Below are 12766 nucleotides of genomic sequence, written 5' to 3'. Positions count from 1 at the left end.
AGACACAAGTATTGCCTTTAGTCGAGAGGCAGGACTTACTTGGCTTCTTTATTGGCGAGACGGAGGCACCGATGAAGACTCGAGAACAAAATGGAGCACAAGTCAACAATCCTGATTTCACATCTTGGGTCCGGACTGATTGCTTTGTCAAGTTGTGGATCATCGGCACCCTTTCAAAGGAGGGGCTCAGCCATGGCGTTGGATTAACTACAGCTTGTGAAGCTTGGAAAGCTCTCACTACTCAGTTTAAGATGAGCTTAGTTGCCTGAGTTTGACTTCTTGTAGCTATTGCAGCGCATACGAAAAGGATCTAATCCCATGCTACCCATTTTCGTGAACGACAACAGCAACATATAGTTGAACTCAGCTTGGCTATGTTATTGGAATACGACAGTAAATTATTGATAAATCGACTGCCATCTTCTGTCTTACCTCACCGAAGTCCCTACTACGTTCTTCACCGAGCTACTCCTGATTATTCCATTCTTCGAGTGTTTGGGTCTTGTTGCTATCCGAATCTGTGGAATTCTATGTTGAATAAGTTCGACAAACGGTCTTTTTCTTGTGTGTTTCTTGGTTACTGTGACAAACATAAGGGGTACCGTTGTCTTCATCACTCCATGGAACAAGTTTATATCTCTCTCCATGTTGTCTTTGATGAGACTTGTTTTCCCTTCTTAGATACGTTTCGGGACTCAAAACATCTCTGCAAGGGAGTTAAATAGGTGGTTCGGTTCATCTCCCTATTCTGCCCATGGTGCCAGGTCTTCCTCAACTCCAGACTTTATTCGGGACAGAACAGTTACATCTGCTGTGCCATTATCTGCGGCAGTTCTGCCGTCCACGGAACCTCAAGCTTGGGCTCGCTTGTTCCAGGACTCCTGTAATGCTATGCCAACAACTACACTGTCTAATACTGCTGCATCTCCTCCTCCTGTTCGAAATTCTGCTGATTCTGCAGATTCCTCTGTTGTTGTTGCTGCACAGCATGCTGCTGCTTCTGCACAGAATTCTGCAACTCGATCTGCTGCTTCTGTGGCTTCCTATGCATCTCCAGCTGCTGTTCCACGAGGTTCCACTGCATCTCCATCTTCATCTGCTATTCCTCTGGCCGAGAATTCCTCTTCAGTTGCTTGGGATGGAATCTGTCCTGTCCCCACTCACACCATGGTTACTCGGTCCAAGAACGACATTTACAAACCAAGCCCGAGGTATGCTTTTGTGGCCATTTATTCTATTCCACTTGAGCCTTGTTCTGTTAAATCTGCATTAAAGGATCCCGGGTGGACAAAGGCAATCAATGTTGGAAGAACTTGAGGCTCTAAAATGCAACAATACCTGGGAGCTTGTTCCTCGACAGCCTAAGATGAATGTTGTTGGCTGCAAGTGGGTTTTAAGATTAAGACCAAAATTTGGGCTGATCTGAGTGTTGATCGCCTCAAAGCGAGGCTCATTGCTGAGGGGTTTCACCAAGAAGGAGTGGATTTCTTTGAAACCTTTGGCCGGGTTATCAAACCTGGCACTATTCATATTGTTCTCAGTGGGGCAGTTGCTCAAGATTAGCTTATCCATCATTTTGACGTCAAGAACGTAGTTTTTAGATTTGGACCGGACATCAAATCGGTCGGGTTTATGGATTTAATCGGAATTTATTGGGTTCAATCGCGTTTCTAGAAAAAGAATTAAATAATTTTTGAAAATATATACTCTGATGAAATAGGAATATGAGAAATTTTTACAAAAGAAATTGAGCATTTCTTTAAGGCATTTCTTGACCGAAAAAAAAAAAAGAAGAAAATGAATAAGGTGGCCTACCATTAGGGGTGCCAATTCGTGTCGTGTCGTGTTTATACGTGTCGTGTCTAAACGGGTTCGTGTCATCAAAGTTATAACCCGTACACGACACGATTATTAAACGGGTCAGGTTTCGCATACACGAACACGACACGATTATATCCGTATCAACCCGTACACGACACGTTTATACCCGTTTATTAAATCGTGTCATAACAGGTACACGTATACACGACACGATTATAATCGGTACCTGGACACGTTAACACGACCCGTTTGTCCGTTCAATCCGGTTACCCGGACACGTTAACACGACCCGTTTATCCATTTAACCCGGTTACCCGGACACGGGACACGTTAACCCGAGAAGAAAAGGAATGAGAACAATAACCCCCCAAGAGCTGAGCTATGGACCGATTCCTGGTGCAGCAGTAGATGGCATAATCCCTATATACACCAATCACTCTGCAAATGCCTGATGGAAAGAAACTCAAAGAGGAAAAAGGATTCATTTTCAATCTCATAACAACATCCTGGGTCCTGACCGAGCATATGTATTAGCTACCATTGAATTAGCAGCCCGTCAAAGAAATGAGGAATAACAAAGTACATAGCTTCTGATGGCCAGCCGTGATTTGACCACCGAATGAAAACAAATCAAAACACACAGTTAAAACATTGTACATACAACACGATTGCCATTGCACACCCTGCTCCCTCCCTGAGTTGTCGGCTCCTGGTATACAACAAGACTACCCATTGGCTAATTGGCTTGGCTTGAGCTTTCTATTGATTGCATTGAAGCTTGATATCATACAGTATCATCGGTTCGTTTTTATCTGCACAAGCTCCTTGCATTGCAGCAGAGGCCTATTGGCACATGAGTACTCTCGCTGATTTATTTTATTTTATGCCCATATTCTCTTCTTCGGGACAAGATCTGATGTTTTGATGAGATCTATCTTGGCCGCCACAATGAAGTCATTCATGCTCAGCCCTCCTGCAAAATCAGCACCGAAGACGACGGTCTCAGACGCTCCGAACCATAAAACGATGAACTGCCACAGTTTCGAGTCGAATGCAACATCACCAGAAAAGTAGAAGCAGTAAACATTCTTCTGCACCTATCACTTGATAACATAAAACTTGCGGACTTTACCGATTGATTCAGTCCATAGCTCAGCTCTAACTTGGTTTGGCTACAGACCAATCAAAACTGTGACAGTGCCTCTTGAAGAGAATAAGACGGATGGAAAACATAAACCACATGAACCGAGTTGTATCACTGAAAAGGATAGTCTTGCTATCAGATATGTTCGATAATAATGATGATTATTAGCCTGAAACTTAAATGGAGATGCCATATTTGGCGCAATAATATTACAATAGAATCCTCAAATTATCCTTCAAGCAGCAAAAAGCATGAAACATCACAGGTTACTAATGTTAAAGCAAGGAAAAAAAAGCTCACTTTGGGATTTTGTCTGGAGAAACAGACACAGCTCTATCAAGGTTTCTGCAAAAATCAGCAGAACAAAAAGAAAAGCCCAACTAAGTATACCGACATGAATCTTCAACAAACAAAATCCAGACAAATACCACAAAATTCCAATTAATTCTCCCCAAGAGATATTCCAATGAAAAAAATCAATAAAAAGCAGTAGAGCTCTACAACTCTTACCAAGAGATATTCCATTCCATGAACCCGTTGATGTTCTTAAGAGGTAATATCTCCCTTAATTAACCACTGTATTGGATCCTTGAGTTGATGGCTCATCGCTAATATTTAAGTTCATCACATCCTCTGTGAGTTGATCCATGGAAATCCCACAACCATCTACATTCAAAAAAGAGAGAGATTAACAAAAGAACTTTAGAAATCAAATCTGAAAAGTAAACTTACCAGCTAATCCATAAAGCCAATCTCGAGAGTACATGAGTGCTTCCACAAGGTCGGGTTTCAAAGAACTCCGATATTGATCGAGAACACGACCTCCACAGCTGAATGCTGCCTCGGAGGCAACCGTGGATATGGGAATGCTTAAAATATCACGAGCCATCCTTGCAACTGTCGGATATCGTTGGGAGTTAATTTTCCAATACTCAAGAATGTCCAAGTCCGTCTTTCTATCGCTCCTTGTCTCATCTAAGTACTTTTCTAGCTCAGACTTTTTTGAAGATGCTGAATACACATTATCAGCATAATCATCGAACTCCTGATAAAAAATTAAAAATAATAAACCAATGACAAACATATTCCAAGCGAAACTGACAACTAAAAATATTGAAAAAGTAATACATAATATCATTAAAAATTTTACCTCCAGCATATCCACGGTCTCGGACTCTTGATGATCCGGCACCACCTTCTCTTTTGATGCAGATGATAGATCCACCTTCTGACGTGCTGTATATTCTTCATAAAATGAGAATAATTTGTCCCGAATAGTTTGAAATTCTGAAGATTGACTACCATATAACTTTCTGTAACTCCAATCCACAAACTCAAGTTTATACCTGGGGTCCAATATCAACGCAATCGATAAAATCACTGAAAATTCAAACCAGTACTTTTCAAATTTCATAAGCATCCTCAATGACATTGCTCTCAGATCTTCATCTGTCCCATCACTATACTCCTTGAGCAACACATATGCTTTGAAAGTAGAAGAAAAGTATAGATTTGCGGTTGGATACTTACTTCCAGAAAACAAGTTCGTAATCTCAAAGAAAACCCCCAAGAACTTCTTTATCTTCTCAATCTTCTGCCACTCCAGTGAGGTAGGACAATTTGTATAATTGGAATCACTTAACTCTAGGTGGCAAAATGCACGATGATAATAGAATGCACTGTCAAGCATAAGAAATGTTGAATTCCAACGAGTAGGGACATCTTGCCTCAAGCCTTTCTTCGGATTCAAAGACAAGAGTTTCACACATTCAAGAAATTTTTCTTTTCTAACTTGAGACCCCTTAACATACTTGACACTCTCCCGCACTTTGTCTACCGCAACATCAGTCTCTTTTAGTCCATCTTGCACAATCAAATTAATGATATGCGCACAACATCGTTGATGAAAGAATTCACCTTTGGCTAAAAGTGCATCCTTCAAATTCAAATGCGATCTCAACAAGCCCGCGAAAGTGTCATTGGCGGAGGCATTATCTAAAGTAATAGAAAATAATCTTCCCTCAATACCCCACTCAGCCAACAAAGAGGTAATCTTATTGCTCAATGCCACACCAGTATGTGGAGGTGGCATAGGAGAGAAATTCAGAATCCTCTTTTGCAAACTCCAATTTTTATCAATAAAATGTGCGGTCAAAGAGAGATACCCATCAGTAGCAATAGAGGTCCACAAATAAGATGTCAAACAAATTCTACCACTAGCTTCCTCAAGCAAGCTCTTAACCCGTGACTTCTCTTTTTTATAAACTTTCAACACATCAGCCCTTGCAGTATTTCGAGATATAACAGGCACATTCTCACTCAAATATGCGAATACAGATCTAATCGCAGTATACTCTACAAAGGCAAGAGGCAGATCGTGCATAATAATGGCAGTAATCAATAACTCACAAAACGTTCAAGATCAAATGTAGCATTTCTCAAAGACATATCATGATTCATCAGCAGCTGACCAACATCTCGTGTGTCCTTACGAATGCATCTTTCACTATGCTTTTTTAAATTTCCTGTCCCATATTGACTATCACAAATAAAAATAGAGCCACACTTCTTGCACTTACAACGGCTCTTACCATCAATCGACTTTTCTGCCAACTTCTCAAAGAATTGCCAAACAGGTGATGTCAACCTTCTTTTTCGCTTGCCTTTCGATGTCCCTGCCTGAGTTCCTGTTGCAGTGTCTTGAATCTCATCTGCATCAAGCTCCACTACATCATCATCTTCGTTTATCGTGGCCATGGATTTTTCCTTCCTAGAGGATTCCAAGTTCACCTCCAAATTATTTTCTGAACTCATTATCCCTAAATAAAACAAACAATGAGAAACTGGTTAAAGTCTAGAAATACTTCAATATCTCCGTTAAAAGACCGGAACGCCGGTTATATAATAAGACCGAGCTTTAACAATCATTGTAGAATTCTGCTAATGTGATTCTGATTCCTATACCCTCTAGAAGATATTAAATACATTGAGTGAATATAATAGATTCACAGAATTCAAAAATTTCCATAGAAAAACAACACAGTCAAGAGTCATTGTCAATCAATCTCTTCCTCAAACGCATAGTACAGAGAATCTTGAGCATGAAAAGAGACAAAAAGCAGATAAAGTAAGAGACGAAATGGGCACATCCAATTGAACAGGAACAAAACACGAAGAAGAAGTCATGTGTTCATCTTTTATGGCACAAAGCCACAAACCTCCATTGAGCCAGAGGGTGAGAGGCTTCTTGTCGGGGTCCTTGTCTGCCTCAACAAAGTAATAGAACAAGCTCCTCCCATGTCTCAAATCGACATCGACGTACCCGGCAAACTGCCTGAACCCGACCTCGGGCTGATCGGGCAACCTCGCCACCAAGTCCTCGGTTGGGAACCCGCTGAACCCGACCAACCCCAACAGCCCAACCGCTAATAAACCCAAAAAGACCAAAGCTTTACCCATCTGGAAACAACTTCAAGAACCCCTTCTACTGCAGAAAAGAAACAACAGACCCTTCATCCATTTTCACTCGCAGCTCCTCAGCTTATATAAGGGAGCAAGCATGAAAGGGGGGGGGGGTGAGGGGGGGCCTTGCTGAGTGAGATTGTACTATGGAACTAACTTTAAAGTTCAGCAGGAGTCTCTGTCGAGCTTCCAGATCCTGGACCGACCACATTCTGATTCCGTCATTACTGGCACACCAGTCAGAACCTTTACGATGGAGCTTGCTGATATTCGTATCTTGCACAACCCTTTTGCCTCTCAGACGAATGCTGAAAACATTTCAACCGCTATTGCTTTTGCTGGATCAGATTTCAGGAGAACTAAACCCAAGTCTATTGGGAAGGAGTGTGATTTGACTTTACGATTGGGCATACCATCAGGATCAAGTACAATCATGGAAAGCAATTCAGCTCAGGAAAGAAGAGACCCCAGGTTAGAGGGCGCAAGAGAGAGAGAGAGAAGTGGAAAAGAGTACCTTGAGCTTGAAGTAGAGCTGCAGAGGGGGTCACTGGAGCCGAAATCTCCAGACGGAGGAAAAGCAGAGCAGGGCAGAGCAGTGGAGAAGGAAGATGAAAACCACGAGAGGAACGGTGAAAGGAAGGGAAGAGGCTAGAGGGTCGGGGTCGGGATCGGGGTCGAAGTGGCGCAAAAGGGAAGAGGCCAGAGGGTCGAGGTCGTGCGGACTGCGGAAGGGAAGAGGCCAGAGCAGAGGGTCGGGACCATCGGGGTCGAGGTCGAATGAAATTAGGGTCTGGACTCTAGAGGATCTGGAAGCAACGAAGGTCTGAACTCTGAAGGAAATGAAAATAGGTTTGCGAATTGGAAATCGAATGTTAGGGTTAGGGTTACATAAAGGATATTTTGGTCAATTCATATACATAAACGTGTCTAAACGGGTTACACGATTATAGTAACACGATTAAACACGTTTATTTAAACGTATTTAATCGTGTATAATCGGGTTACACGGGTTCAACCCTGTAAGACACGCTTATTAATCGTATCTAAACGGGTTGGACCCGTTTAACTCGAATATCAAAAATACCCAACCCGAACCCGTTTAACTCCGTGTCGTGTAATCGTGTCGTATCAAATATTGCCCTACCTACCATCGTCTCATTCCTTTTCTACTTTCCCCACTTGCCGTCATCTCTTTCCTTTTCTGCTTCCCCATTTCTTTCCTCCACCCAAGCAGGAAGTTTCCAGAAGGCAATAATTAATAAAATTTTAGATAATCATATCTCAAATGATATGATAAAAATATTAATAAAATTTCTTTAATAAAAATAATTATAATAATTATTCGAGTGATTAATATTAAAATTTTAATTTTATACAGTTTAATTAGTACTCTCTCACGTTACGTGACAATCTAGAATCTCTTTATAATTCTCAATCAGCTCATTTGAGCAATTCTTTTCTTATGCCAAGTCTACCTACCCTCCTCTTCCCTCTGCCTCTTCGACACTGTCTCCTCCAACCAAAGCTCTAGTACTTCTCCATTGACCCCATGCTCTATTTCAACCTCGAATGATGAAAAATGAGAAGATCCACATGACAGTTGTCGATCTCTGCCACCAATGGCCATATAAAGTGGTTGGTGACCAGGCCCCCCATCTCTCCGTTCATTTTTTTTTTTTTTCGTGGGGCTGATTTTAAGGACGGTTCAATCAGGTTCAATGAGTCTTAAGAAAATAAGCCGGTTCTCATAAGTTCAACTGGATTTGACATACAAATGGACTTAAATACAAAACCGGACCGGGTTGGTGTCCGGTCGACCGGGTCCAATTTAAAAATTATGGTCAAGAACCCCTTTCTCCATGGTTGGCTTGATGTCCTGGTCTATATGGAGCAGCTGCATGGCTTTTTTTTATCCTTCTCGGCCCAATTCTGCCTGGATCGAAAGTTCAGTGAATTCTTCCTTGCATATGGCTTTATTTGTAGCTTGGCCAACCCTTTCTTATTTGTCTATCGTGAACATGGCCATACAATTCTTTTACTTTTGTATGTGGACGATATTGTATTAACAGGTGACTCCTCGAGTTTATTGGGCCTCTTCACTATTTTCTTGGGATTGAAGTCACTCGTTCTCCCAATGGACTTCAACATTGTCAATTTAAGTATGCGCCTAATCTCTTTGTTTGCAAGTCCATGGAGAATTGCCAGCGCGTTGCTATACCATTCACCTCTAAGCCACCATTGCCTAAGGAAAGTGATCGGGCCTATCATGATGTTACTAACTTCAAGAGTATATCCGATGCATTACAATACCTTACTTTGACTCGTCCTAAACCTCGCTTTCGTGATGAATTCCACTTGTCAACATTGCTCATTTACAACAAGTTAAGCGCATTTTGAGGTATATTAAGGGCACCTTAGATCTTGGCCTTCATATTCATTCGCACAGCTCTCTAGATCTATATGCCTTTGCTGATGCCAACTGGGTTGCAAAACTTACTCGGCGTTCTACTACTGGTTAATAATACTTTCCTAGGCTCTAATTGTGTTTCGTGGAGTGCTAAGAAGCAACCTACAGTTACTCATTCCACTGCCGAAGCTAAATATCGAGCTTTGGCTTTTGTTGCGGTAACTCAGATGGGTTTCTTTTATTTTCAAGATATTGGCAATCCACATCCTCGGCTATCTCTATTATCTTCAGACAATGTCTTAGCTCTTCATCTTACCGCCAACCCCGTCTTTCACGCGCACACAAAGCAATTGGAAATTGACTACCACTTTGATCGAGAGAAGGTCACCTTAGGAAACATAGTTACATGGTATGTCCAGTCTTCCTTGCAAGTGGCTGATATATTTACTAAATCTCTATCTCAGGACAACTTTAAGGCATTTCGCTCCAAACTCGATCTCCTGCTCCATACCAACGCTCAGTTTGCAGGAGCATACTAAAGACATCCGTTGAAGTCTGATTCCGTAGAGGATTTGTCTCCTCCGTTTCAGTAAAAGGATCAAGTCAAGCTTCAGGACATTTAGTCAATGTAATCTGTTGTATATACAGTTAGTTTTGTTTCTCGTTATTCTACTATATATCCCAAGGAGAAATTATCCATAACATCTCCTGTATATGTGGGTGCGTGTGACAATGACTAAAATCAATGAAATAGAACCTTTAATCGCAGATTCAAGCTTCACTATTTCTTTATTTTTGGTGAAGTGAATTCTTGAGGATGGGTGTTCAACTTCACGTGGCATATGTCAAAGGCACACATTGCCATATCATGACGGGTTTTGAGAGATGTCAATCTCATATCGAAAAACTAGATTAAATCATTGGATTTATAAGAGACTAGGTATCACAACCTATCAATTTGAATTTTTGGTTTGGAGATGGAGATTTTACAATTTCTTCCAACGATGGCAAATCTATATCCTTTTGGGATTATTAGGGATCAGAAAAATGGACACGATTTATCAATACGATTTACCTAGCTAGTTGATTCCCTAAATTGAGTAGTTAAATCTTATTAAGGATATTTCTATCATAAATCTCCTACTATCTTTGATATTATCTCTTCATATTTTATCGGTATATATCTTATTTCTTTATGAGATATTATACTATCTCTAATTCAATATTTAGCAAGTGTATCTACTTGTTATTTGTTATTAAATATTCTCCACATGTTATGATATTCTAATAATCTCTATAAATACCTTCCAAGTGTGCCTAAACCCAAAAATATTCTTCCTTTCTTTTTCACACGAATTCTCTCCTATTCTTCCCCCTTTTTTGCAGGTCGCTCATGGAAAGCGCAAGGCTCGTGGCATGCGCGTGATCAAAATTGGATTTTTTCGGACCCCAACATTGGCGCCGTATGTGGAAATGGCACGAAAAGTCATCTACATCGGTTGTTTTTCCCCACTAAGAAGAAACAATGATTTTGATTAGAAGTGCAACAAACTCCCCCAACGGACATGACGGGTCTCGAGGACTCCAAACCCCCAACAATAGGCTTCAACAAACAAGCCGACGCAATGGCTCGTCAAGATCACCACTGCCACAGCACGATCCAAGCGTGGTTCAATTGGATCAACTAACACCAAATGTTCGAGCAATAATGGAAGCAATCATCGGTGGTTGCATGGCTCTCTCAAGGCACTCGAGCCGGCTCAAAAACCATGTGGCTATTAACCAAAGTTGAATCGGGAAGAAGACGATGTTGTCTCCTCCAAGTGTCGGCCCAAATCCCCTCACAAAGGGGGCTCTAAGAAGTTGTCAAGTGACATGCCTTCGCAGATCACAATCTTGCTGGACCGATTGCCGCTCTCTCTCCGAAAGAAGTCCAACGCCTCATCGAGGAAAAGGTTGCAAAAGCGGTCTAGGCTACTAAGCAAAAGCAACTACGCCTTCCATCTTTTAGCGAGAACCTTGAATCCCTCTATCGCAGGATATCCTCGATATTAAGGTATCTCGTAAATTTAATTTTCCTCAAATAACTCTTGTTTATGGAAAAACAGATCCAGTCAACCATACGCGCCACCGCATTCAATCGCTTTTCAGGAGAGGTGCTTTCCAGAACCTCTAATGCTTGCTGTTTCCCGGGATCTTCAAGAGGATTGCCTCCGAATGGTTTCACTTGCTGGATCTTGGCTCTATCACCTGCTTCAGCAATTGCAAGAGTTGTTCATTCAGAGGTTTGAGACAACTCGGAGAGTGAAACATAATCTTAACGATTTATCCACTAAGGGAGCCACCCTCGCTTATCTATCAGCAAGGGTTAACAAAAGCCTCATCACCAAGGAAGCCACCCTCGCTTACAAGCGAGGGTTACTCAAAGCCTCCTCACTAAGGGAGCCACCTTTGCTTACATAACAGTGAAGATTAATCAAAGCCTCATCATCAAGGGAGCCATCCTCGCTTATCTAACGATGAGGGTTAATGAAAGCCTCCTTACCAAGGGAGCTACCATCGCTTATCTAATAGCGAGGGTTACTCAAAGCCTCCTGACCAAGGAGCCAGCCTCGCTTATCTAACAACGAAAGCATAATCAAAGCCTCCTCATCAAGGGAGTCACTTCGCTTTATCTGACAGCGAAGATTAAGTCTTCTCATGCAGGTTCCTTATCAATTTACACCCATAAGACTAGCTATACAACGCTCTACTCCTATGACCTCTCGAGCTCATGGGAGTGAGTGTTATGTTTGGGACAAAAAAAATGGACCCGATTCATAGGTACGACTTACCTAGCCGAGCTCACCTTGATACCCTCAATTGGGTAACTAAATCTTATTAAGGATATTTCTCTTATATATCTCATAATATTTTTGTTATTATCTCTTAAATATTTTACTTATATATATCATATATTTTTATGAGATATTATGCTATCTCTAATCCTATATTTAGCAAGTATATCTACTAAATATACGATATTCTAATAGAGATTTCCTACTGTCTATAAATATCGTCTAGGTACGTCTATCAATATTCTTTCTTTCTTCTGCACACTCTCATTTAAGCATTAATTGGGATTCCCTCCTGTTTTTTCCCTTTTTGCGGTCGCTGGTCGAAATTCTTTCCAAACCCCAAGAGGGATGACCCTTGAGTCCCATCCTACGGAACACAGTCTGCTTTTGTTCATGAATGGGATCGCCTGAACAACCTCTTTGTAAGGCGATTCTCGCTAAACGACGGTGGAATATAGTTTGGTTACAAAACTTTTACGGGCGCCCATCGTCACTGCAATCCAAAAAATTCCTCTCTCAATTGTGCCATCCGCTGATCGCTTGAGATGGTTTTTCACAAATACTAGTGCCTATACAGTTAAATCTACTTATTACACCATGGTGCACCATGATAACACCACCAAGAGAATCATCCTCTTGTTCAGTTCCCGGATTACGCGATTAATCTTCCTTCTGGTCACGACTATGGAGACTACCTCAGCTCCAAAGGCTTAGGATGTTTATTGGCGTGGGGGACTGAATGCATTACGACTACATGGCTTGGTATATCTTTGACGCTTTACCTATAACTCCCTGAGCCCCTTTTGTCGGACAGCTACGGAATCCTGGACATATTTGATTTGGAAATGTTCTTACACTTCTCGGATCTGGTTCGCCTCATGTTGTACTGTCTGCGGTAAGGAACTTCCGACCATCACCCTCCGAGAATGGCTGTTGAATAGTTCACTAACAACCCATCCAGTGAGGTTGACATGCAGATACATAAACTTATGGATTACACAATATTCCTCATGTACTTTGTACCCCCTCCCCGCCCCCTGCCCGCGAGAAAGGGTCGCACTTTTGCATCTCATTTTTAGTCAAGCCAAATGCATG

At 41.5% G+C, this 12766-nt stretch overlaps 1 protein-coding gene and 1 long non-coding RNA gene across 2 annotated transcripts; both read right to left on the bottom strand.

Annotated features, from left to right (window-relative positions):
• Positions 1-2632: 2632 nt before the first annotated feature.
• LOC116192119 lies at positions 2633-2998 on the bottom strand. The gene is made up of 2 exons (XR_004154013.1): positions 2954-2998; positions 2633-2794 (listed from the first exon to the last, which is right to left on the bottom strand). It is a non-coding gene; the product is annotated as an uncharacterized LOC116192119 (long non-coding RNA).
• Positions 2999-3301: 303 nt separating this feature from the next.
• Positions 3302-6424, bottom strand: LOC116203602 (zinc finger BED domain-containing protein RICESLEEPER 2-like). The gene is made up of 6 exons (XM_031535407.1): positions 6184-6424; positions 5557-5784; positions 4116-5320; positions 3698-4010; positions 3540-3631; positions 3302-3310 (listed from the first exon to the last, which is right to left on the bottom strand). Exons 1-6 carry the CDS (start codon positions 6422-6424, stop codon positions 3302-3304), a joined length of 2088 nt encoding a protein of 695 aa, XP_031391267.1.
• Positions 6425-12766: the final 6342 nt, after the last annotated feature.

The sequence above is a fragment of the Punica granatum genome, chromosome 1, assembly GCF_007655135.1.
Source record: "Punica granatum isolate Tunisia-2019 chromosome 1, ASM765513v2, whole genome shotgun sequence".
Taxonomy (NCBI): domain Eukaryota; kingdom Viridiplantae; phylum Streptophyta; class Magnoliopsida; order Myrtales; family Lythraceae; genus Punica; species Punica granatum.
The sequence above is the reverse complement of the archived record's forward strand: the minus strand, read 5'-3'. Positions and strand labels throughout refer to the sequence as shown.